Source organism: Eriocheir sinensis, chromosome 50, assembly GCF_024679095.1.
Source record: "Eriocheir sinensis breed Jianghai 21 chromosome 50, ASM2467909v1, whole genome shotgun sequence".
NCBI lineage: Eukaryota > Metazoa > Arthropoda > Malacostraca > Decapoda > Varunidae > Eriocheir > Eriocheir sinensis.
The window spans coordinates 1745947-1772890 of record NC_066558.1 but is presented as its reverse complement, the minus strand read 5'-3'; the positions used below and the strand labels follow the sequence as shown (position 1 = coordinate 1772890).

Here is a 26944-nt window from a genome sequence, read left to right as displayed (position 1 = left end):
CACAGACAGTTAATCAATCCTCATTTTGCTTTGCGGTAGACATAGACAGTTAATCAATCCTCATTTTGCTTTGCGGTAGACATAGACAGTTAATCAATCCTCATTTTGCTTTGCGGTAGACATAGACAGTTAATCAATCCTCATTTTGCTTTGCGGTAGACATAGACAGTTAATCAATCCTCATTTTGCTTTGAATATATTTTATCAACCTTTATTTTGCTTCACGTACATATTGTAATCGATATACTGTACATCTGAATACGTATTATCATCAATCTCTACTTGGGTTCAAAAAATTTACATCCTCAACCTTCCCTCGTGCGAGACCCCATCGAAGCAACACACACAAACCACCGAGGGCAACATCGCAATGGTTTATATTATGTACAGACCGTTTAATTCGTCCCCTCCCCTGCCCCCCCCTCACCACCACCACTGATAAATACAACTAGAGTATCGGCAGCTTACAAACATACCAAGGCACCTCATCTCTTAGTGGTTACGGTTTTTGATTCGCTGACTTCCCTCCGACGCTTGGAACTTGAACTCTCTTGCCCTCTCTTCCAGCCACTCTCTTGATCCCCACCCGACCCTCTCCTGGCCTCTCCTTTGACCCCTTCGATACTGACTCTGCGATCCCCACCCAACCCTCTCCTGGCCTCTCCTTTGACCCCTTCGTTACCGACTCCGTGATCCCCACCCAACCCTCTCCTTTGACCCCTCCGTTACCGACTCCGTGATCCCCACCCGACCCCCTCCTGGCCTCTCCTTTGACCCCTCCGTTGCCGACTCCGCGATCCCCACCCGACCCTCTCCTTTGACCCCTTCGTTATCGACTCCGTGATCCCAGCGCTTCCCACCCCGCTCCTCTCCCGCACCGAGTCTGTCATGCGCTTCTTCTAATTTCATGTGGGTAGTTTATGTTTATCCTTACACCCATATATATGTATTTTTTTCAAGTGTTCCGGTAGATTTCGATCACGGGATGCATACTAGTTAACTCTTCACACAGGAGCAGTGACTGGCGCGCGCTTTAAGGTCGAAGGGAAGTCCGCACTCATCGCCCGAGTCTACTAACGCTTTGCCCTCCTCGACGCATCATTTCACGACCGCTCGTAATAAAAATAGCAAGTTATGTACAGAGGACCGACGTGGCTGGCGGGTGAGAGGCTAAATTTTCGTTTCGTTTATTGTTTCGAGTGACTAGAGAACTATAGCCTAATGGAATAATGGGGTACTGGGGGTAATGTCGCCACTCACTCGCTCACTCTCCGCGGGTGTTTACGTATGTGATAAGACGAGGCCGAGAGGGGAGATCAAGCCTCACTCTCGGAAATGCTGGCGGCAACGTGGAAGATACATAATCAGGGCGTCTTTGCCAAGTCCTGCGCCCAAGTTAACAGACATACGAACAGACAGACGCCCAAGAGGAAGAAAATTAGATTAGCCAGTGGAGTGAGTGACCTGACCTGACCTCTCGACTCGACCTGACCTGCCTGTTTGACCCCATTTTGTTACTGGAGAATCTCGCATGATGTTCTCACACTCAATCAATTTCTTAATCACCTCCATTCCGCTGCTTACTCTCGATCAATCAACATGTAATCACCTCTTACGCTTTGCTTGGTCCTGGCTATCTCATCCTCCTCCCCTTCTTCCCTCGAGGCGATAGTATAGTGTTTATATTAATCCCGGCGGCCTTGTAAAATATAACAAGCAATGGAGGTTTGGACATGAGGGTAATAGATGCTGTAATAAGCTTCTCCCTCCCTTAGACGAAGCTCAAATCATTCGCCTCGTAGAATAGACATAAGAGTCACGGAGAGTTCGACATGAGGGTAATAAACGTCGTAATAAGCTTCTCTCTCCCTTAGACGAAGCTCAAATCATTCGCCTCGTAGAATAGACATAAGAGTCACGGAGAGTTCGACATGAGGGTAATAAATGCCGTAATAAGCTTCTCCCTCCCTTACACGAAGCTCAAATCATTCGCCTCGTAGCATAGACATGAGTCACGGAGAGTTTGACATGAGGGTAATAGATGCTGTAATAAGCTTCTCCCTCCCTTAGACGAAGCTCAAATCATTCGCCTCGTAGCATAGACATGAGTCACGGAGAGTTCGACATGAGGGTAATAAACGTTGTAATAAGCTTCTCTCTCCCTTAGACGAAGCTCAAATCAGTCGCCTCGTAGCACAGACATAAGCGCCATAGAGGTTTCGATACGCTTATAGTCGTATCGGTGACCTAGAATGATGATAAACACGTAAACCAGCTTCTCTCTCCCTCGGACGACACTTATATTGATGTCTGCAGAATAAACACACGCAAGGGAGACTTCAACAGGCGTATACTGGTTTCGACACGCTTATAGTTGCATCAGTGACCTTGTAGCATGGTCATAAACGCCTAAACCAGCTTCTCCCTCCCTCAGACGACACTTAAATTAATGGTCATCTCGTAGAATAAACAAACGCAAGGGAGGCTTCAACAGGCGTATACTGGATTCGACACGCTTATAGTTGCATCAGTGACCTCGTAGCATGGTCATAAACGCCTAAACCAGCTTCTCCCTTCCTCGGACGACACTTATATTGCTATCGATCGCCTCGTAAAATAAGACGTAATTGACAGAGGTTTCGACATGCTTATAGTTGCATCAGTGACCTCGTAGCATGGTAATAGACGCTTAAACCAGCTTCTCCCTCCCTCAGACGACACTTATATTGATGTCCGTTGCCTCGTAGAAGAGAAGGTACGCCGCGGAGGTCTTGACGCAGCCCAGTTCGTACACCTCGTGGTCGTCGAATTTGTACCATGTCCTGTTGTTGACGGGGGAGCGGCAGAAGGCAGTGTAGTGCCCCCCATCCATCGTGCCGTAGTGGTTGCAGACGGCGTAGAGGTCGAACTTGGTGTGTCTGGCGGAAGAGGGAAGGAAGGTGGAGTTAGGCGGAGAGAGTGGATGGATGCTGGAAGGGACATTCTGGTGGGGGAGGGAAGGGAGGTGGAGTTAGGTGACAGGAAGGGCATTTTAGTAGTGGAGAGAGTGGATGGATGCTGGAAGGGTGAGGGAAGGGGATGGAAGAGTACTGGAAGAATGTATGGGTGCTGGGAGGGACATTCTGGTGGGGGAGGGAAGGGAGGTGGAGTTAGGTGACAGGAAGGGGCATTTAAGTAGTGGAGAGAGTGGATGGATGCTGGAAGGGTAAGGGAAGGGCATGGAAGAATGTATGGGTGCTGGGAGGGGCAGTCTGGTGGGGGAGGGAAGGGAGGTGGAGTTAGGTGACAGGAAGGGGCATTTAAGTAGTGGAGAGAGTGGATGGATGCTGGAAGGGTGAGGGAAGGACAGGGAACAGTACTGGAAGAATGTATGGGTGCTGGGAGGGGCAGTCTGGTGGAGGAGGGAAGGAAGGTGGAGTTAGGTGACAGGAAGGGGCATTTAAGTAGTGGAGAGAGTGGATGGATGCTGGAAGGGTAAGGGAAGGGCATGGAAGAATGTATGGGTGCTGGGAGGGGCAGTCTGGTGGAGGAGGGAAGGGAGGTGGAGTTACAAGGGTGAGGAAGGTTCATGCAAGTGCTGGGAATATGTAAGGTTATTGGGAGGGTGTTGGAAGACTGTATGGGTGCTGGGAGGGACATGGAAGGGGAGGGGAAGGGAGGCATATGGAATGGTAAGGGAGAGTAAGGGAGGACATGGAAGGGTTAGGAAGGGACATACAAATCCTGGATGGCACAAGGGAGGGTGAGACATAGGAGTGCTGGAAGGGATATACAAGGGTGATGGAGGGCTGGGAGTGTGCGATGGGAGGCATTAGGGTGATGGGAGGGTGTAAGGGTGATGGGAGCCTAAGATGAAGGTGGTGAAGGGCTTAACACACACTTCCTTCCCTTCCTTCTCCCTCCCTTCCTCTTCCCTTCCCCTCTCTTCTCTCCTTATAAATATTTTTCCTTCCCTTCTCTCCTTCCTATATTTCTTCCTCTCCTTTTTCTCTCTCTCTTCTTTTCCTTCCTTCTCTCTCTCTCTTACACACACACACACACACACACACACCCGTCCCCACACACCTGTTGTTGAAGCAGGTGTATTTGCTGAGGTCCAGGTTCTCTGTGGGGAATTCGACGAAGTTCTGTTTTTTCTTCATTAAGACATCGTGCTCAAATCTGAAATGGCATAAGAGATTGTAGATGATGATAGTGTGTTTAGATTCTCTCCCTTCTAATTTGCTTCCTTATTTTCTGTGTGTTTAGATTCTCTCTCTTCTAATTTGCTTCCTTATTTTCTGTGTGTTTAGATTCTCTCCCTTCTAATTTGCTTCCTTATTTTCTGTGTGTTTAGATTCTCTCCCTTCTAATTTGCTTCCTTATTTTCTGTGTGTTTAGATTCTCTCTCTTCTAATTTTCTTCCTTATTTTCTGTGTGTTTAGATTCTCTCTCTTCTAATTTGCTTCCTTATTTTCTGTGTGTTTAGATTCTCTCCCTTCTAATTTGCTTCCTTATTTTCTGTGTGTTTAGATTCTCTCCCTTCTAATTTGCTTCCTTATTTTCTGTGTGTTTAGATTCTCTCTCTTCTAATTTGCTTCCTTATTTTCTGTGTGTTTAGATTCTCTCTCTTCTAATTTGCTTCCTTATTTTCTGTGTGTTTAGATTCTCTCCCTTCTAATTTGCTTCCTTATTTTGTGTGTGTTTAGATTCTCTCCCTTCTAATTTGCTTCCTTATTTTCTGTGTGTTTAGATTCTCTCCCTTCTAATTTGCTTCCTTATTTTCTGTGTGTTTAGATTCTCTCCCTTCTAATTTGCTTCCTTATTTTCTGTGTGTTTAGATTCTCTCTCTTCTAATTTTCTTCCTTATTTTCTGTGTGTTTAGATTCTCTCCCTTCTAATTTGCTTCCTTATTTTCTGTGTGTTTAGATTCTCTCCCTTCTAATTTGCTTCCTTATTTTCTGTGTGTTTAGATTCTCTCCCTTCTAATTTGCTTCCTTATTTTCTGTGTGTTTAGATTCTCTCCCTTCTAATTTGCTTCCCTATTTTCTGTGTGTTTAGATTCTCTCCCTTCTAATTTGCTTCCTTATTTTCTGTGTTTAGATTCTCTCCCTTCTAATTTGCTTCCTTATTTTCTGTGTGTTTAGATTCTCTCCCTTCTAATTTGCTTCCTTATTTTCTGTGTGTTTAGATTCTCTCTCTTCTAATTTGCTTCCCTATTTTCTGTGTGTTTAGATTCTCTCCCTTCTAATTTGCTTCCCTATTTTCTGTGTGTTTAGATTCTCTCTCTTCTAATTTTCTTCCTTATTTTCTGTGTGTTTAGATTCTCTCCCTTCTAATTTGCTTCCTTATTTTCTGTGTGTTTAGATTCTCTCCCTTCTAATTTGCTTCCTTATTTTCTGTGTGTTTAGATTCTCTCCCTTCTAATTTTCTTCCTTATTTTCTGTGTGTTTAGATTCTCTCCCTTCTAATTTGCTTCCTTATTTTCTGTGTGTTTAGATTCTCTCCCTTCTAATTTGCTTCCTTATTTTCTGTGTGTTTAGATTCCCTCCCTTCTAATTTGCTTCCCTATTTTCTGTGTGTTTAGATTCCCTCCCTTCTAATTTGCTTCCTTATTTTCTGTGTGTTTAGATTCCCTCCCTTCTAATTTGCTTCCTTATTTTCTGTGTGTTTAGATTCCCTCCCTTCTAATTTGCTTCCTTATTTTCTGTGTTTAGATTCTCTCCCTTCTAATTTGCTTCCTTATTTTCTGTGTGTTTAGATTCTCTCTCTTCTAATTTGCTTCCTTATTTTCTGTGTGTTTAGATTCTCTCTCTTCTAATTTGCTTCCTTATTTTCTGTGTGTTTAGATTCTCTCTCTTCTAATTTTCTTCCTTATTTTCTGTGTTTAGATTCTCTCTCTTCTAATTTGCTTCCTTATTTTCTGTGTGTTTAGATTCTCTCTCTTCTAATTTTCTTCCTTATTTTCTGTGTGTTTAGATTCTCTCCCTTCTAATTTGCTTCCTTATTTTCTGTGTGTTTAGATTCTCTCTCTTCTAATTTTCTTCCTTATTTTCTGTGTTTAGATTCTCTCTCTTCTAATTTTCTTCCTTATTTTCTGTGTGTTTAGATTCTCTCCCTTCTAATTTGCTTCCTTATTTTCTGTGTGTTTAGATTCTCTCTCTTCTAATTTGCTTCCTTATTTTCTGTGTGTTTAGATTCTCTCTCTTCTAATTTGCTTCCTTATTTTCTGTGTGTTTAGATTCTCTCTCTTCTAATTTTCTTCCTTATTTTCTGTGTTTAGATTCTCTCTCTTCTAATTTTCTTCCTTATTTTCTGTGTGTTTAGATTCTCTCCCTTCTAATTTGCTTCCTTATTTTCTGTGTGTTTAGATTCTCTCTCTTCTAATTTTCTTCCTTATTTTGTGTGTGTTTAGATTCTCTCCCTTCTAATTTGCTTCCTTATTTTCTGTGTGTTTAGATTCTCTCTCTTCTAATTTTCTTCCTTATTTTGTGTGTGTTTAGATTCTCTCCCTTCTAATTTGCTTCCTTATTTTCTGTGTGTTTAGATTCTCTCCCTTCTAATTTTCTTCCTTATTTTGTGTGTGTTTAGATTCTCTCTCTTCTAATTTTCTTCCTTATTTTGTGTGTGTTTAGATTCTCTCCCTTCTAATTTGCTTCCTTATTTTCTGTGTGTTTAGATTCTCTCCCTTCTAATTTTCTTCCTTATTTTCTGTGTGTTTAGATTCTCTCCCTTCTAATTTGCTTCCTTATTTTCTGTGTGTTTAGATTCTCTCCCTTCTAATTTGCTTCCCTATTTTCTGTGTGTTTAGATTCTCTCCCTTCTAATTTGCTTCCTTATTTTCTGTGTGTTTAGATTCTCTCCCTTCTAATTTGCTTCCTTATTTTCTGTGTGTTTAGATTCTCTCCCTTCTAATTTGCTTCCTTATTTTCTGTGTGTTTGGATTCTCTTCCTTCTAATTTGCTTCCTTATTTTCTGTGTGTTTAGATTCTCTCCCTTCTAATTTGCTTCCTTATTTTCTGTGTGTTTAGATTCTCTCCCTTCTAATTTTCTTCCTTATTTTCTGTGTGTTTAGATTCTCTCCCTTCTAATTTTCTTCCTTATTTTCTGTGTGTTTAGATTCTCTCCCTTCTAATTTGCTTCCTTATTTTCTGTGTGTTTAGATTCTCTCCCTTCTAATTTGCTTCCTTATTTTCTGTGTGTTTAGATTCTCTCCCTTCTAATTTGCTTCCTTATTTTCTGTGTGTTTAGATTCTCTCCCTTCTAATTTGCTTCCTTATTTTCTGTGTGTTTAGATTCTCTCCCTTCTAATTTTCTTCCTTATTTTCTAACATTTATCTGATTTATCCAACTTCGAGCGTCCTTTCTCTGTAATCTTTTTCTCTTTCCTTTCCTTCTCTTCCTATTCCTTCCTTCATTCTGCTTTACTGTCCCTCCTTAACAGACTTCATTCGTACCCTTTTCTCTCCTTCCTCCCTCCCTTCTTTCCTTTTCCTCCTCTTCCTCCTTTCATTCTTTTCTTCCTTCCTTTCCTAATTGACATTCCCTTCCTTCTTTCATTAACACAAACATACACACACACACACACACGAACACAGCACCTGACACCCACCCACACCTGACCTCTCTTCCCTCCTCTTCCTCCTCCTTCCCTTCCCTTCCCTACCTGTCAGTCTCCCTCCCTTCCCTTCCTTCTTTCATTAACACACACACACACACACACACACGAACACAGCACCTGACACCCACACACACCTGACCTCTCTTCCCTCCTCTTCCTCCTCCTTCCCTTCCCTTCCCTACCTGTCAATCTCCCTCCCTTCCCTTCCTTCTTTCATTAACACACACACCTGTCCTCCCTTCCCTCCTCTTCCTCCTCCTTCCCTTCCCTTCCCTACCTGTCAATCTCCCTCCCTTCCCTTCCTTCTTTCATTAACACACACACACACACACACACACACACACACACACACACACACACACACACACACACACACACACACGAACACAGCACCTGACACCCACACACACCTGACCTCTCTTCCCTCCTCTTCCTCCTCCTTCCCTACCTGTCAATCTCCCTCCCTTCCATTACCTGTTGAGATGGAGTACAAGAATGGGCGGCACCTTCCAAATATCAGCCTTCCTCACACAGTTCCTCTTCTTCTTGCACTTACAGCACTTATATTCCAGGTTGGTCTCCTTGTAGTAGTGGTGGAGAAGGTCCTGAGAGGGTTAAGTGGTATTAGAAAGTGTAAAATGTATTGGAAAAGGTATTAGAAAGTGTAACAGGTATTAGAAAGTGTAACAGGTATTAGAAAGTGTAACAGGTATTAGAAAGTGTAACAGGTATTAGAAAGTGGTCTTGTTCGGGAGAGCGAGAGCCATAGACTTCCTTGTTTCTATAGTTTCAATTCTACTTTAATTCTCCTTTCTTTCACTGACAAGCTTAAGATTTCTCCTCAACCCACAGGACGAACACACACACACACACACACACCTCCTTCTTTCTTTCCTATCTTCCTCTCCTCTCCATTCATTCTCTTCTCTCTCCTTCCAACCTCTCTTCCTCCTCCTCCTCTTCCCTCTATTCTTTCATGCCTACCAAACACACACTCACTCACTCACTCACTCACCCTCAGAGCACACTTGCGGTTATTCGGGAAGGACAGCGAGAGCACGGAGAAGGGCTCAAAGGTCAGGGACACGTGGCCGCAGGTCCCGCACTCTATGGTTGAGCGGTGCAGGCCTTGGAAGAGCTCGGACAGGATGGACCGGTCGCGCTGCCTCAATTCATCCATCACCTTGTCGGCTGCTACGTAATCTGGGATGTTCTCGTGATTCTGTTCCTTCATGGGGAGACGCTTTCCTGTGACCTGCGGGGGGGTGAGGGTCAGATTAGGGTGTGTGAGGGTCAGATAAGGGTGTGTGGGGGTCAGACAAGGGTGTGTGAGGGTTGTGGAGTGAGTGTAAAGGGAAGAAAGTGAAGGGAATGTGAGGGATGCAAAGTAGGAAGGAAGGAAGGGAGAGAGAGAGAGAGTTGTGTGTTTCCTTCCCTTATTTTTTCTGCTGTCAAGTGGAGCAGCGATGAGCCACACTAACCTGGTTGAGGTCGTCGCTCACCCAGTCCATCAATTTGAGCAGGAATTCGTGGGAGTCGTGTTGGTCGTAGCCACAGAAAGGTTTGTGGTGGCGCCCAACAATGTTCTGCAGATCGAAAAATAATGTATTGGTTATCATAGAAGGCAAGCCAGGCAGGGAAGATATACAGATTAAACAACAGTATTCTGAGAGGGGAAAATATATGTATTGGTTATCATAGAAGGCAAGCCAGGCAGGGAAGATATACAGATTAAACAACAGTATTCTGAGAGGGGAAAATATATGTATTGTTATCATAGGAGGCAAGCCAGGCAGGGAAAGTGTGCAGATACTATAAGCTACCAGTTCACCAGCTCCCTAAACACCCCTGGAATTAGCTTTGAAAATGTATCGGATTATAATGAAAAAAACAATAAAAGCTGATGGGATTTTTGGACTATAAATGAGATGATGTGTGTGTGTGTGTGTGTGTGTGTGTGTGTGTGTCCTTAGAGAAACGAACACTGTATTAAAGATGAGGATAAAAACAGAGAGAGAATAAAGACAAATGGAATGAAAGGAAAGGGAGGCAGGAAGAAATACATGAAGGTAAATGAAAAAAATATATATATATATGAAAAAAAAAAGGAAAACAAGAATAGAATAAAGAAAACAGACTCACACAGACACAGACACCCACCTTGAGGTCCCACATGGCGATGGACCTGTACTGCCCCGACCACAGCGCCCTCACCACAGCCCCCACCTCCTCCGCCACATCCCCCTCGCTCTTGCTGTTGGGGTTGATGTCATTGCTGTGCCGAAGAGAGCGAGAGGAGGAAGAGTTACTTGTGTATTGTCAAGCGTTTCAGGATTAAAATAACAGAAGAGAGTACAGCAAACAGGCAGAGAGGTAGACCAAAAAGAAGAGAACTTAGAGAAAGGAAGGGAAAAGAAGGAAAAGGGAAGGGAAGGGCAAGGAAAGGAAGGAAGGGAAAGGGGAATGAGGCAGAAATGAGAAGATAAGGGAAGGAAAATGAAGGGAGGATAAAAGATGAGTTGACAGGGGAAGAAGAAGGAAGAAAGGAAAGAGAAAGAAAGAAGGAAAATGCAGAAAAGAGAAGAGAAGGGAAGGGAAGGCAGGGAAAATGAAGGGAGGATAAAAGATGAGTTGACAGGGGAAGAAGAAGGAAGAAAGGAAAGAGAAAGAAAGAAGGAAAATGCAGAAAAGAGAAGAGAAGGGAAGGAAAATGAAGGGAGGATAAAAGATGAGTTGACAGGGAAAGAAGAAGGAAGAAAGGAAAGAGAAAGAAAGAAGGAAAATGCAGAAAAGAGAAGAGAAGGGAAGGAAAATGAAGGGAGGATAAAAGATGAGTTGACAGGGGAAGAAGAAGGAAGAAAGGAAAGAGAAAGAAAGAAGGAAAATGCAGAAAAGAGAAGAGAAGGGAAGGCAGGGAAAATGAAGGGAGGATAAAAGATGAGTTGACAGGGGAAGAAGGAAGAAAGGAAAGAGAAAGAGAAAGAAGGAAAATGCAGAAAAGAGAAGAGAAGGGAAGAAACAAGAAGAGAAGGAAACATTAGGTCAGGTCAGGTCAAGGTCACACACGCACCTGTACGCCCCACTGAGGAAGTACTTGACGAGAGGCTTGGTGTTGTTCAGGCATTGCATAATGGAGTTCATGTAGCAAGTGTTGCCAAGGTTCTTCAGACCAGTCTTGGCGGGCGGCTGAAACACACAAACACACACACATATTAAGCTCTCTGCCTCTCTCTCTCTCTCTGAAACACACAAACACACACACACATATTAAGCTCTCTGCCTCTCTCTCTCTCTCTGAAACACACAAACACACACACACACACACACACACACACTCCAGAAGTACATTCCACCATAATATAATAATAACAACAACAACATAATCAAGCATATATACCCCAGCCCACAAGCCCCCAGCACCTACATCAGCGGTCTGGCCGGGCTGCTGCACCTCCTGGCCGCAGTACAGACCCCCAGTGCAGCTGTGGCCCCAAGTCATGGCTGTGGGGCTGACGCTGTGTCCCTCTGTGTCCTTTATGTGTCGCTGGGCTATGTGTCGGCCAGCTGGGGGTTAATTTGGGCTTGCTTCTTTCTATTTGTGCAGGTTGTAATTCAGTGTCCGTTTGTCTTCCTCACTTCTTTTCCTGTTCTCTCTCTTATTTAATCTTTCCTTCTTTCTGTCTGTCTCTCTCTCTGTTTCTTCTCCTTCAATCTCTCCTCTTCCTCTCCTTTTTCTTCCAGTAGCTCAGTTTCTCTCTCTCCCTTGATCAACACACCATCACTAAAACTCAACCCAATCGTGGTATTTTCAATCGCTATCAATGTTCGTGTCCTTCAATCTCTCCTCTCCCTTTTCTTCCAGTGGTAGCTCAGTCTCTCTCTCCCTTGATCAACACACCACCACTAAAACTCAACCATCTATGCTCATCTCCCTCACTTCCTTTCGAACACACCAACTCACTGAAACTATAAGCGCAACGTAACCACCACACAGGCAGCGAGAGCGTAACGCCACCACACAACGAATGGCAGACCGAATCAGGCTGTCAGTACGAGTTTCCAGCTGTCACTGAAGCATGCCGACAGTCACACCAGAGTCAGGAAGAGGATGAGGTTGTGTTTGTGAGGTGGATAAGGGATTGGGAAGGCTGCCGGCGGTGTGAGAGAGAGAGAGGGGATTGGTATGGCCTCTCTCTCTCTCTCTCTCTCTCTCTCTCTCTCTCTCTCTCTCTCTCTCTCTCTCACTGGCTGACACGACGAAATATTTCTTCACGTGTCGTTCGAGGGCTGAGTTTTATGCAACGTCCGTGTGTCTCTCTCTCTCTCTCTCTCTCTCTCTCTCTCTCTCTCTCTCTCTCTCTCTCTCTCTCTCTCTTAATCTTTCCTCTTTTTTTTTTCTTGTTTAATTTTTCCTTTTTTTCTTTTTGATTTCTCTATTTCTTCTCTTTTATCTCTTCTCCTTTTTCTCTCCCTCTTTTTCTCTCTCAAGCTTAGTTTCTCTCTCTCTCTCATTTTTATTGTTTCTCTCTCTCTCTCTCTCTCTCTCTCAAAATAGCCAGTACAAGATAGACTCAGCAAGGAGAGATATTTGACCCACGCAATGTTAGGCTTTAATCCCTCCCTTCCCTTCCCTTTCCTTCCCTTCTCTTCCTTTCCTTTCCTTTCTTCCCTTCCCTTCTCTTCTCTTCTCTTTCTTCCCTTCCCTTCCCTTCTCTTCCTTTCATTTCCTTCCCTTCCCTTCTCTTCCTTTCTTTCCTTCCCTTCCAATCTCTCCCTTTCCTCTCTCTCTCTCTTGTCTTCCTTTCTTCCCCTTTTCTCTCTGTTTATTTGGTTTCTTTCTCTCTCTCTCTTCTTTCATCTTCTTCCTCTTCTTCTTCCTTCTTTTTTTCTTTATTTCCTGTTTCTTTCCTTTCACTCTCCCTCTTCTTTGTTTTTCTTTCCTTTCTTCTTCTTCCTCCCTTCCTTCCTTCCTTTCCTCTTCTCTTCTCCTCTTTTCTTTCTTCCTCCTATTCCCCTTCCTTCCCTTTTTCCTTCCTTCTCTCTCTCTCCTTCCTTTCCTTTACACTCCTTCTTTTCATCTCTATTCTTCCTTCCTTCTTTCCAATGATCTTTCTCCTTCCTTCCTTCCTTCCTTCCTTTCATCAACCCAAACTCAACCCAACCAACCAGGAAGTCATACATTCTTACCCCTACAACCTCCCTCCTCCTCCTCCTCCTCCTCTTCTTAGTAAGCCAAGCCAGGGAGAGGAAGGAAGGAAGGAAGGAAGGAAGGGGAATGGGGTTAAAAGAATGCAAGGTCAACACTAAGGTTTGTCTATATGGCTTCTGTGTGTGTGTGTGTGTGTGTGTGTGTGTGTGTGTGTGTGTGAATGAGAGAGAGAGAGAAGGGAAGGGAAGGTAAGGAGAGGTAAGGAGAGGAAGGGGAGAGAGAGAGAGAGAGAGAGAGAGAGAGAGAGAGAGAGAGAGAGAGAGAGAGAGAGAGAGGAAAGAAAATAATACAAGAAAAGAAAGAAAGAAGGAAGAAGAAAGGGAGGAAAAAAAAACAGAATAATAGGCTTAGACGCACACACACACACACACAAAAAAAAAAAAAACCTTAGGCATACTATAAATATCCTCCCCCCTTCCCCCCCTCTCTCTCTCTCTCTCTCTCTCTCTCTCTCTCTCTCTCTCTCTCTCTCTCTACTCACCACACTCCCATATTTCGGCTCAAAGTTCCGCTGCCTCGCCGCATTGATATTTCTCCGCTGTGGTGTGACCCTAGGCTTGAGGGCGCGGTCAATATCTGGCATTGTGGTCCCCGGGGAGAAGGCTGCGGTGTCTGTCTCCTCGTCTTGCTGTTCGGGGGGTGGGGGTGAGACGAGTGAGATTAGTGAGACGAGGTGAGATTAGTGAGACGAGGTGAGATTAGTGAAGGGAGGGGTGTGTTAGGGGGTGTTGCGGCGTCTGTCTCCTCGTCTTGCTGTTCAGGGGGTGGGGGTGAGACGAGTGAGATTAGTGAGACGAGGTGAGATTAGTGAAGGGAGGGGTGTGTTAGGGGGTGTAGGTATTGTGTTTAGGGGAGATAAAGTGAGATGAGACAAGGCAAGGATGAGATTAGTTGAGATGAGGTGAGATTAGTGAAGGGAGGGGTGTGTTAGGGGGGTGTTGGTAATGTGTGTAGGGGAGGTAAAGTGAGATGAGACAAGGCAAGGATGAGATTAATTGAGAATTGAGATGAAGTGAGACAAGGTGAGATTAGTGCATGGAAGGGTGTGTGAGATGGGAGGAAATTGTATGGAGGTGAATATGAGGCGAGATGAGATGAGATAAAGTGAGATGAGACAAGGCAAGAATGAGATTAGTTGAGATGAGGTGAGACAAGGTGAGATTAGTGTATGGAAGGGTGTGTGAGATGGGAGGAAATTGTATGAAGGTGAGTGGGAGGTGAGATGAGATGAGATAGAGTGAGATGAGACAAGGGAAGAATGAGATTAGTTGAGATGAGGTGAGACAAGGTGAGATTATTGTATGGAAGGGTGTGTGAGATGGGAGGAAATTGTATGGTGAGTGGGAGGTGAGATGAGATGAGACAAGGGAAGAATGAGATTAGTTGAGATGAGGTGAGACAAGGTGAGATTAGTGTATGGAAAGGTGTATGAGATGGGAGAAAATTGTATGAAAGGGAGTTTGGTGTGTGGAAAGTGAGACAAGGTGAGATTAGAGAAGGGAATAGGTATGTAAGGGTGAGTTGGGATGAGACAAGGATGAGATTAGCGAAGGGAAGAGTGTGAGAGATACGAGAAAGGTGAGTTAAGGGTATGATAGTGTGAGATGAGTGAGACAAGCCAAGACAAGGTGAGACAAGAAGGGACTGAAAGGGTGTGTGAGACGAGACAAGAGAAGGCTGTATTAAGAGTGAGATCAGAGCATACTGGAGTGAGACGAGAGAAGAGTGTGTGAGACAGGATGAGACAAGGATGCATGGGAGTATATTTGTCTCAATTTATATATCATTTTTTCATCTCTCTCTCTCTCTCTCTCTCTCTCTCTCTCTCTCTCTCTCTCTCACCTGGGATAGATTAAACGCAGAATGTGACCTTCGTAGATTTGACCCTCGGACTGGCGATGACCTCGGCGACCCTCTGAGCTTGGTCGTGTACGTATCGCCGGTCCCTGAAACACACACACATACATACACACACACACACAAGCACATAAGACTTAACCAAGATATATCATGGCTTAAAATTCACTTGTATCAATAATAATAATAATAATAATAATAGTAATTTTCGTACCTTTGTTTTTGAGAGGGCGAACTTCAGCGTCGATCCGAGACCTCCGCTCCTCTTGCCTTATTCTGCGGGACAAGTTGAAATGACGTGTGAGATTAGCAATGGAAGAGACAGTTTGGTTTAGTCGGCGCAACGTCTGTGGTCATATGCCGGAGAGGGACAGAAGGGGAAGGAATTATAGGAGAAGGGAACAGTTGGAAAGTTTGGTTTAGTCGGCGCAACATCTGTGGTCATATGCCGGAGAGAGACAGAAGGGGAAGGAATTATAGGAGAAGGGAACAGTTGGAAAGTTTGGTTTAGTCGGCGCAACATCTGTGGTCATATGCCAGAGAGAGACAGAAGGGGAAGGAATTATAGGAGAAGGGAGCAGTTGGAAAGTTTGGTTTAGTCGGCGCAACATCTGTGGTCATATGCTGAGAGAGACAGAAGGGAAGGAATTATAGGAGAAGGAACAGTTTGGGATTTGGTTTAGTCGCTTAGCACATCTGTGGTCATGCCGGAGAGACAGAAGGAAGGAACCCAGGAGACAGGAAAGTTAGAAAGTTTTGTTTAGTCGGCGCAACGTCTGCGGTCATATGCCGGAGAGAGACAGAAGGGGAAGGAATTATAGAAGGGAACAGACCCCAGGAGACGGGACACAACCCCCAATTAATACCTGGTACCCATTCACTGCTGGGTGGACAGGGGCGTAAGGTATCGGAAAAGCTGCCCAAATTTTTCCACTCCGCCCGGGAATCGAACCTGGGCTCTCTTGGTTGTGAGCCGAGTGTGCTAACCACTGCACCACGAAGCCCCCGCAGAAAGGGAGAAAAAGGAGAGAGAGGAGGGAAAGGGAGATTAAGAGGAATGAAGGAAAGGAAAAGAAACAGAAAGAATGAAGGGAAGGGAAAGGAAGAGAAGAAAGGAAGAAAGGAAGGAAGGAAGGAAGGAAAGAAGGAAGGAAAGAAGGAAGGAAGGAAAGAAGGAAGGAAGGAAAGAAGGAAAGAAGGAAGGAAAGAAGGAAAAAAAAAAACCCAATAGAATAACACAACATACAACACCCTCTCCTCCTCCTCCTCCTCCTCCTCTTCCTCACCTCTCAGCCTCCGCCTCCCTCGCCCTCTGCTCCTTAATCTTCCGCTCCCTCTCGGCCTGTTCCTTTAACCTCTGTTCCTTCTCCTTCCTTTCCTTCCGCATCCGTTCCACTTGCTCCATCATCGCTGCCTTCTGTTCCTGGTGCTGCCGTAGCTTCTCCTGCTCCTGTGGGTAAGTTAGGTAAGGTTAGGGTAAGGTAAGGTAAGGTAGGGGTAGGTTATGTTAGGTAAGGTTAGGGGTAGGTTAGGTTAGGTTAGGGGTAGGTTAGGTAGGGGGTAGGTTAGGTTAGGTAAGGTAGGGGCAGGTTATGTTTGGTTAAGTTAGGTAATGTAAGGTAAGGTAAGGTTAGGTTAGGTTAGGTTAAGTTAGGTAAGGTAAGGTAAGGTAAGGTTAGGTTAGGTTAAGTTTAGGGTATCTTCAAACACATGATAGCCAGCACCTTATGGTATGAATCAACACAGAATGACCTCACTTTGTTGTATAGAAAGTCTCATTAGTAAGGAAGCATATATGAATTTTCTAAGACCTATAGTGACTGTTTGGGGTTTTGTTAGGCTAGATTAGGTTAAGTTTAGGGTATCTTCAAACACACGATAGCCAAAAACCTATACCATAAATCAACACAGAATGACCTCACTTTGCTGTATAGAAAGTCTCATTAATAAGGAAGCATATATGAATTTTCTAAGACCTATAGTGACTGTTTGGGATATAGTTAGGTACAGTTAAGGGTCACTTCAAGAACCTCACCCAACCTTCCAATCTCTATCTCCCGTTTCCATCCCTCCCTTCCGCCCCACACACACACGCTCTCACCTCCTCCTGTCGCCTGCGTTCGGCCTCTCCGTCGGGCGGGGTGGAGGGGCCGGTGGTCAGGCTGAGGTTGGTCATCTGGTTGGCGAGGGCAAGGTTCACCATTCGCCAAAGTTCCTCGTTCTGTTTTTCCATTCTCTTGTAACTCTCTTCCTGTAGTGTTAGAGGTGAGTGGTGGTTAGTGGTGGTGGTGGTGGTAGGTGGTGGTGTTGGTGGTTAGTGGTGGTGGTGTTGGTGGTTAGTGGTGGTGGTGTTGGTGGTTAGTGGTGGTGGTGTTGGTTAGTGGTGGTGGTGTTGGTGGTTAGTGGTGGTGGTGGGTGGTTAGTGGTGGTGGTGGTAGGTGGTAGTGGTGGTGGTGGGTGGTGGTTAGTGGTGGTGGTGTTGGTGGTAGGTGGTGGTTAGTGGTGGTGGTAGTGGTGGTTAGTGGTGTTGGTGTTGGTGGTTAGTGGTGATGAGTGGTTAGTGGTCTCTCTCTCTCTCTCTCTCTCTCTCTCTCTCTCTCTCTCTCTCTCTCTCTCTCTCTCCTTGTTCTATTTTTGTTTCTTTTTTTTTTTTTTTTTTGTAAGTCCATTTCTCTCTCTCTCTCTCTCTTCCTCCTCCATTCTCTCCACTTCCCTTCTTTCTCTCCAGTCCCTCCCTTTCCTCCTCCTTTCCCTCTTTCTCTCCATTCCCTCCTCTTCCTCCTCCTTCTCTTCTCTACCTCTCTTCTAATTTAAATATCTCCTCCCTTTCCTCTCCTTTCCTTCCCTTCCTTTCTCTTCCTTTCCTCTCCTTTCCTTCCTATTCCTTCCCTTCCCTTCCCCTCCTTTCTCCTCCTCCTTTTCCCTCCTTTCCTTCCCTTCCCTTCCTTTCTCTTCCTTCCCTTCTTCCTCCTCCTCCTCCTCCTTTTCCCTCCTTTCCTTCCCTTCCCTTCCTTTCTCTTCCTCCTCCTCCTCCTCCTCCTCCTTACCATATCAAGACTCCGCCCTTCCAGCTTCCGTATCTCCTCCCTCAGTCTGTCCTCCGCAGCCTGGAGTCGCGCCTTGCTCTGCTCGTCGCTGGCCGTCTCGCGCTGGCTGGTCGTGGCTTCCATCTCCTCCATTTTCTTTATCGTGTCCTGGGGAATATTAGGGGGGCTTAAGTAAATAGGACAGACAGTGATGCTTATAGTAATGACGATAATTAAGGTTTGTGTTCATATCGACAGGAGTCTTTAAGAAACAAAAAATGGGAAAACAAGAGAAAAAAGCAAAATATCAAACAAAATAACGAATTACTGTTTTCCTAACCATAAAAAAATAAAATAAAATAAATAAAGAAATGAAAACAGGAATGAAAATACGATTAAAAGAAATGCCAAAAAAAAAAGAGACCAACAACATTAATCTAAAAGAGAAAATAAAATAATAATAATAATAAAAGTTCCCCCCCTTACCCCATACCTCCTCCCCCCATACCTCCTCAATCTGCAGCGACTCCTCCAGCAGCTTCCGTTCCTCGTCCAAATCCTTCTTCCCGGCCGCTAGACTCGCCAACAGCTCCTTCGGCTTGAGGGCTCGGCTCGGCACAAACGGCGAGAGATTATCCACCTTCTCCGGCAGCGTGCGACCGCCCCCTTTGGCCCTCTGCTGCTCCAGGACGATATTACTCTCCTTCACACTCTCCCATATGTTTACGTTCGCCCCGAGGCCCAGCTTGGGGGTGGCGTCTTCGGCTGGGATGGTGTTGTTTGCGATGGTCGAGTTGTTGACTGCGTTGTTGTTGTTATTGCGAGAATCCATCATTTCCTTGTCCAGTAACTTCGGTTTAAGGGTCCGGTTGATTTGAGGAAGGCTTGGGGTCGGGGTGATGGTTGGGGTGAGCGAGGGGTGGCTGTGTGGGGTGACGGGGGGCGATGGGGTGACCAGGAAAGCCTCGTCCAGATTGGGGTATTCAAAGTTAACTGTTGGAAGAAGAGGAAGAGGAGGAGGAGGAAGAAGAAGGAGAATAGGGAGAAGAAGAAGAGACAGGAGAAGGAGAGGAAAAAGAAGAAGAAGAAAAAGAAGAAGAAGAAGAGAGGGAGGAAGAAGAAGAAGAAGAAGGGGAAGAAGAAGCAAATTATTATTATTATTATTATTATTATTATTATTATTATTATTATTATTATTATTATTATTATTATTATTATTATTATTACAAATACTTTCTTTCTTCCTTTCACTCTCTTCCTTTTTCCTCCCTCCCTCCCTTCCTTCCTTCCTTCCTTTCATTCTCTATCTTATTTTCTTTCTCCTTCCTTCCCTTCCTTCCTTCCTTCCTTTCATTCTCTCTCCTTCCCTTCCTTCCTTCCATCCTCTCTCCTTCCCTTCCTTCCTTCCCACACACACACACACACACAGACAAACCAAACAAACACACATACGCAGAAACGACACACTGTTATCCTTGGTCTCATCCTTGGCGGCGGCGGCTGCGGCGGTGGCGGAGGATAGCCGCCGCGGCCTGGAGTTGGTGGTGAGGATGGGGTATGTGCACACCGCCAGAGAGCACCTTCGATCTCCCTTCTCTGTCTTCCCTGGAGCTGGAGGGAGAGAGAGGGAGGAGGAGGAGGAAGAGGGGAGAGAAGAGGAGGGAAGGGGGAAGGGGAAGGAATGAAGGTGGGAGGAGGGAGGAAAGGAAGGAGAAGGGGAGGAATGGAGAGAGAGGAAAGGAAGGAGAAGGGGGGGAGGGGAGAAGAAGGAGAGGGAGAGGAAGGAAGAGGGAGAACAGAGAATGAGGAGGGAAAGGAAGGAGAAGGTACTTCTTCCCTGGGTCCCACTGGAGAGAGAGAGGGAGGGAGAGAGAGGGATGGAGGGAAGAGGGGAGAGAATGAGGAAGGTAAGGGAAGGGAAGGGAAATGAAGGTGGAGGAGGGAAAGGAAGGAGAAGGGGAGGAATGGAGAGAGAGAGGGAGGGAGGGAAGAGGGGAGAGAATGAGGAAGGTAAGGGAAGGGAAGGGAAATGAAGGTGGAGGAGGGAAAGGAAGGAGAAGAGGAGGAATGGAGAGAGAGAGGGAGGGAGGGAGGGATGGAGGGGAGAGGGGAGGTAAGGAAGGAGGGAGAGAATGAGAGTGAGAGATTGAGAAAGGGAAGGGAAGGGAGGGAAAGGAAGAGAAGGGAAGAGGAGGAAGGGAGAGAGAGAGGGAGAGGAAAGGGAGAGGAAAGAGAGAGAGAGAGAGAGAGAGAGAAATTATTAGATTATTATTATTATTATTATTACTATTCATACTACTACTACTACTACTACTACTACTACCACTACCACCACTACCATAAAACCAAAACAACTAACTATTTCAACTATTTCCATCCTACCAAAACCACCACTCCTCCTCCTCCTCCTCCTCCTTCTCCCGCACCTTCAGCATGGCGTCGGACAGCACCTGCAGCGGGGGCGTCAGCGGCGGCCCCTCCGTGCACCAGTCCAGCAGGATGAGGTGCTCTGCGTTGTGTCTCTGCATGACCCAAAGAGTCTGCCCGCTCTCGTCCAGCTCTGTGTTGATCTTGTTGGCGGTGAGGCTGTTTGGGGGGTGGGGGGTGGAGGAGGAGAGGTTGGGTTAGGTTAGGAAGAGGAGAGAGGAGGAGGAGGAGGAGGAAGGTAAGGAGAGAAACAGTTTGGGTTAAGTTAGGTTAGGAGGTGAAAGGGAAGGAGGAGGAGGAGGAGGAGGAGAGGAGAGGTTAGGTTAGGGAGAGGAGGAGGAGGAGGAAGGTAAGGAGAAACAGTTTGGGTTAAGTTAGGAGGTGAAAGGGAAGGAGGAGGAGGAGGAGGAGGAGGAGGAGGAGAGGTTGGGTTAGGTTAGGAAGAGGAGAGAGGAGGAGGAGGAGGAGGAAGGTAAGGAGAGAAACAGTTTGGGTTAAGTTAGGTTAGGAGGTGAAAGGGAAGGAGGAGGAGGAGGAGGAGGAGGAGAGGTTGGGTTAGGTTAGGAAGAGGAGAGAGGAGGAGGAGGAGGAGGAGGAGGAGAGGTTGGGTTAGGTTAGGAAGAGGAGAGAGGAGGAGGAGGAGGAGGAGGAAGGTTAGGAGGTGAAAGGGAAGGAGGAGGAGGAGGAGGAGGAGGAGGGTAAGAAGAAGAAGAGATTGGGTTAGATTAGGAGGAGGGAGGGGAAGAAGTAAAAGGAGGAGGAGGAGGAGGAGGAGAGAGAAAAAAGGAAAAAAAAGGAGAATTTGGATTAGGTTATATGAAGGAAGAAGAGAGGGAGGAAAAAGGAGGAGAAGGAGGAAAAAGGAGGAGAAGGAGGAAGGTTATCATTAAGTTACCTTACTATGGACTCAACCAAACCCCCCATAAGGAACAGCCCCCACTCCCCTTCCCCTGCCACCCCCAGCCTTACCCCGGCCTGAGTATCTCCTCCGGGATGCTGACGAGGTTTGGGAGTGTCATGTGTGAGTCCTGGAAGTCAGCGCGAGGCCGAGTGTCCAGGACGAGGTAGGTAGAGCACTTCTCCTTGTAGAGGGAGTACAGCTTCTCACAGGTGATGCAACTCTGGTCTTCGGAGGGCGCGATGCCTGAGGGGGAGGAGGAGGAGGGCGGGTGAGATGGGGGATGAAAAGAGATATGGGAGTTGTTACTGTGTGTGTGTGTGTGTGTGTGTGTGTGTGTGTGTGTCTGCTAGGGTCCCTTCTGGTTAATGGTTGAGTCCCTCCCTTCCCCCTTCAACACTCACCATTACTAATAGGCTGCAGGGGTGAAGGGACAGACCTGCCTCCGGACCTCTTGGCCTCTCTCTCCCTCTCCCATTTATCCAGCGCCTTCCTCTCCTCCTCCTCCCTCTTCTTCCTCTGCTCCAGGGCCTGTCGCTCCTCCTCCTGCTTCTCCGCCCTGACCGCTCCGTTGGCGAAGTCGTACCTGTGATGGGAGGGAGAATAAGGCGAGGAAGAAGGCATGGAGGAGAGGAAGGAAGGAAGGAGAAGAAAGAAAGAAAGAAAATGAAGAATGAAAGAGAAAAGAGAGAATGAAAGAAAGATTATAAGGAAAGGAGGAGGAGAAGGAGGAGGAAGAAGAGAAGAGAAGGTAAACTAACATATCAACACCACCCAAAAAGAAAATGGGACAAAAATTTTTAGGGATAACTATTACAATCCTTAACAACTACCCCTCCTCCTCCTCCTCCTCCCCATCCCCCCCCCCCCACAAACACACACACAAACACACGTACCTTCGCCGCAGACTCTTGTTGATCTCCTCGGCGCGCTGAATGACGTTCTTGGTGGTCTTGGGGTCGAGAAGTCCGTCGTAATACTTTTTGTTCCGCTGGTAGTCCTTGTCCTTCTGTATGATCTATGGGGGTAAAGGAGGAGTTGAAAGGATGGACTGATGAAGGAGGGAAGAGGGAAAAGGAGGAAGAGGAGGAAACAACAGAGGTAAGGGAAGGAAAGGGAAGGAAAAAGAAAGGAAAGGAGAAGAAGAGAAAGGAGAGAATGAAGGAAGGGATTGATAAAAGGGGAGAGAGGGAAAATAAAGAGAGGAAGAGGAGGAAGAGGAGGAAACAACAGAGGGAAGGGAAGAAAAAGAGGAAAAACAATGGAGAAGGAGGAATAAGGAGAAGGGAAAGAAGGGAATGAAGGAATTGATAAAAGGGGAGAGAGGGAAAATAAAGAGAGGAAGAGGAGGAAGAGGAGGAAACAACAGAGGGAAGGGAAGGAAAGGAAAAACAAAGTAAAGGAAAAGGAATAAACAAAGATAAATAGATAAACAAAAAGATAAGCATTAACACAAAAAAACAAGGAAAAAAATGACAAAAACAAGGACAGTTTTTACCGCCCACACCCCTTAAAGAAAGCAAAGAGAGAGAGAGAGAGAGAGAGAGAGAGAGAGAGAGAGAGAGAGCAATGAGGGAGAAAAAACGGTCCTCATCTCCCGTTTTCTAATCTATAACACACCAACAAAAACTATAGTATCACACCCGCCACCCCAGACAGCCAGGTGTGTGTCAATCAGCCCGGGCCTCACCTGCACCACCTGGAAGTATCTCATGTACAGCAGGTAGGCCTTCTCCTCGTCACGGCTGCGGTCTGACAGCTGCGCCTCCTTCATCAGCTTCTGCGCCGTGTTCACTAGCCTGGGGTGGAGGGGGGGGGTTAAAATGTGGGTGTAGATCTTTAGTTTCGGTGTTTTTGTTTCATTTTTGTATCTAGGTTAAGTTCTGTTTGGGTTGTGTCCTTGGGTGGTTAGGTTTGAGAAGGTTATCAATTTCTATTCCTATTTTTCCCTCATGTTTTAATTTCTCTACTCCTCCTCCTCTTTCCTTCCCTTCCCTTCACTTTCCTTCCCTTCTCTTCCTCCTCCACAATTTTCTTTCATTCTCTCTTTTATTGTTTCTTTCTCTCATTCTTTATTTAGCCCTCAAGTCAAAGAATGTGTATCTGTTTTTCATTAATTATGTGTAAGTTAATTTTCCTAGTTGTATTTTAGTTAGCCACCAAATTATAGATGATACCAACTCTAATCTGTAAACTGCTTCCTGGTTTTGTTACAGTTATCCACCAAATTATAGATGACACCAATTCTAATCTATAAACTGCTTCCTGGTTTTGTTTTAGTTATCCACCAAATTATAGATGATACCAACTCTAATCTGTAAACTGCTTCCTGGTTTTGTTATAGTTAGCCACCAAATTATAGATGATACCAATTATAATCTATAAACTGCTTCCTGGTTTTGTTATAGTTAGCCACCAAAATAAAGAATAAACATAATTTCATAAAGAATACTAAAGAATGAGCTCCCTATTTCATCCCTAAGTTGAGTGTCCCAGCCCAAGCTCCCCGTCCCACTCACAGCTTGGCGGACTTCTTGGGAATCTCGCTGATCAAGTTGTTGAGCTCCTCGATGCTCTTGGCCAGGTGCAGCTGACATAACTTAACGTCCCCCATGATGCCGCTGTACGGGGAGAGGCGGCGTGAGTCTTAGGGTACAGGAACACACACAAAACATATATAAACACAAGACAAAATAAACATTAACCTAACATATCAGGGTATCAGGACACCTCTCCTCCCGAAACTGACTTATCTTTCGGCCACCTCTTTGGATTCTTTTTAGGAGCAGCGAGTAACGGGCTTTTTTTTTTATTAATGTTTACTTTTTTGTGCCCTTGAGCTGTCTCCTTTGCTGTAAAAAAAAAAAAAATATATATATAAAAGATCCATAACTCCTGGTGCCCAATTTACCGTTTCACCCAACCAATGATTTTCTGCCGTGGTTTATGATTTTCTGGTGATAGATACTTGAATGAAGACCTCCCTTGACCATTACCCATCAAGATCAAGACTGCATTTTGGGGCCCCGCAGGTCTGGTCAGGTTGGGGTAGACTTAATTGTTTACGGTAAATATATACACGACATGTTGGTTGTCATCACTGGGGGTTGGTGGGTGTATTTCTGTAATTTTACCCCACAAAACTAATATTACAGGTTATATTCAATAGTCCATGGTAAACAGGATACACTTTGCTGTCTGCCCTGGGTACTGGTGGGTGTACTTCTGGAATTTCACCCCACAAAACTAATATTACAGGTTAGGTTATATTTAATAGTACACGGTAAACAGGATACACTTAATTTTACCCCACAAAACTAATATTACAGGTTATATTCAAGAGTCCACGGTAAACAGGATACACTTTGCTGTCTGCCCTGGGTACTGGTGGGTGTACTTCTGTAATTTCACCCCACAAAACTAATATTACAGGTTATATTCAAGAGTCCACGGTAAACAGGATACACTTTGCTGTCTGCCCTGGGTACTGGCGTTTCTGTAGGTTATTCAAGAGTCCACGGTAGGATACACTTTTTGCTGTGCCTGGGTACTGGTGGGTGTACTTCTCAGGTTATATCAGAGTCCACAGTAAACAGGATACCTTCTTAATTTCACCCCACAAAACTAATATTACAGGTCAGTTTATATTCAACAGTCCACGGCAAACAGGATACACTTTGCTGTCTGCCCTGGGTACTGGCGGGTGTACTTCTGTAATTTTACCCCACAAAACTAATATTGCAGTGAAATAATACAATGTTAATACCGAACTGCCTGACGCTGGGCCGCCCACACTCACTCCACCTCTGGCACACTGGTAAAGGCGTGGCTGGCTATCTCGCCGGCCAAGGGTTCAATCCCCGGCGCTGGCAAACCCTTCTGTCCCTGGAGCAGTTTATCGTGTGTTTTGTGACGCGCAGAAAGTCTTGTGGAGGTCTGGGACAGTGATCCTCAGGGCAGAGCAATGTTAACACACCTCACACCTCACCTTCATTGACTTAGAGGTTAGTTAAGCTTAATTTCATGGATAATCTCTCGTTCTGTCCCTGGAGTGATTTATCGTGTGTTTTATGATGCGCAGAAAGTCTTGTGGAGGTGTGGGACAGTGATCCTCAGGGCAGAGCAATGTTAACACACTTCACGCCTCACCTTCATTGACTTAGTGGTTAGTTAAGCTTAATTTCAAGGATAATCTCTCGTTCTGTCCCTGGAGCAGTTTATTGTGTGTTTTGTGACGCGTAGAAAGTCTTGTGGAGGTGTGGGACAGTGATCCTCAGGGCAGAGCAATGTTAACACACTTCACGCCTCACCTTCATTGACTTAGTGGTTAGTTAAGCTTAATTCCACCGATAATCTCTCGTTCTGTCCCTGGAGTAGTTTATTATGTGTTTTGTGACGCGCAGAAAGTCTTGTGGAGGTGTGGGACAGTGATCCTTAGGGCAGAGCAATGTTAACACACTTCACACCTCACCTTCATTGACTTAGTGGTTAGTTAAGCTTAATTCCACCGATAATCTCTCGTTCTGTGCCTGGAGCATTTTATTGTGTGTTTTGTGACGCGCAGAAAGTCTTGTGAAGGTCTGGGACAGTGATCCTTAGGGCAGAGCAATGTTAACACACTTCACACCTCACCTTCATTGACTTAGTGGTTAGTTAAGCTTAATTTCATGGATAATCTCTCGTTCTGTCCCTGGAGCATTTTATTGTGTGTTTTGTGACGCGCAGAAAGTCTTGTGGGGGTGTGGGACAGTGATCCTTAGGGCAGAGCAATGTTAACACACTTCACACCTCACCTTCATTGACTTAGTGGTTAGTTAAGCTTAATTCCACCGATAATCTCTCGTTCTGTGCCTGGAGCATTTTATTGTGTGTTTTGTGACGCGCAGAAAGTCTTGTGAAGGTCTGGGACAGTGATCCTTAGGGCAGAGCAATATTAACACACTTCACACCTCACCTTCATTGACTTAGTGGTTAGTTAAGCTTAATTTCATGGATAATCTCTCGTTCTGTCCCTGGAGCATTTTATTGTGTGTTTTGTGACGCGCAGAAAGTCTTGTGGGGGTGTGGGACAGTGATCCTCAGGGCAGAGCAATGTTAACACACTTCACACCTCACCTTCATTGACTTAGTGGTTAGTTAAGCTTAATTTCAAGGATAATCTCTCGTTCTGTGCCTGGAGCATTTTATTGTGTGTTTTGTGACGCGCAGAAAGTCTTGTGGGGGTGTGGGACAGTGATCCTCAGGGCAGAGCAATGTTAACACACTTCACACCTCACCTTCATTGACTTAGTGGTTAGTTAAGCTTAATTTCAAGGATAATCTCTCGTTCTGTGCCTGGAGTAGTTTATTGTGTGTTTTGTGACGCGCAGAAAGTCTTGTGGGGGTGTGGGACAGACATTCAGGGCAGTGCAATGTTAACACACTTCACGCCTCACCTTCATTGACTTAGTGGTTAGTTAAGCTTAATTTCATGGATAATCTCTCGTTCTGTCCCTGGAGCATTTTATCGTGTGTTTTGTGACGCGCAGAAAGTCTTGTGGAGGTGTGGGACAGTGATCCTTAGGGCAGAGCAATGTTAACACACTTCACACCTCACCTTCATTGACTTAGTGGTTAGTTAAGCTTAATTCCACCGATAATCTCTCGTTCTGTCCCGTCAACAACACGTACAGGAGATAAGGAGCATGAAAACAGCCCGCCATCAGCCCCAGCCCCAAGGTTCACACAGCCCCCCACGCCCGTCACCCCGTTATTGCACGTACCTGGCACTGCTATCCTTGACCCTTGACCTCACCTGATCGCTGCTGGGGGGTCACGGGTCTGGCGGGAGGTCAAGCGGGCCCGTGGTGACCTCCTGACCGTCACATGTCACACTAATGGACTTATGACGTCACACAACACACCACCACGAGCCTAAAATATATCTT

General features: G+C 45.5%; 1 protein-coding gene across 1 annotated transcript; it reads right to left on the bottom strand.

Moving 5' to 3' along the window:
• Nucleotides 1-79: 79 nt before the first annotated feature.
• On the bottom strand, nt 80-26944 carry LOC126982021 (ubiquitin carboxyl-terminal hydrolase 8-like). The gene is made up of 23 exons (XM_050833741.1): nt 26780-26944; nt 23537-23638; nt 22708-22816; nt 21914-22035; nt 21422-21603; nt 21089-21263; nt 20119-20278; nt 19523-19539; nt 19145-19272; nt 18201-18685; nt 17714-17860; nt 16768-16917; nt 15953-16116; nt 14881-14942; nt 14652-14755; nt 13291-13437; nt 10671-10786; nt 9761-9875; nt 9082-9186; nt 8616-8855; nt 8075-8205; nt 4066-4161; nt 80-2918 (listed from the first exon to the last, which is right to left on the bottom strand). Exons 2-23 carry the CDS (start codon nt 23629-23631, stop codon nt 2711-2713), a joined length of 3258 nt encoding a protein of 1085 aa, XP_050689698.1. The 5' UTR covers nt 23632-23638; nt 26780-26944; the 3' UTR covers nt 80-2710.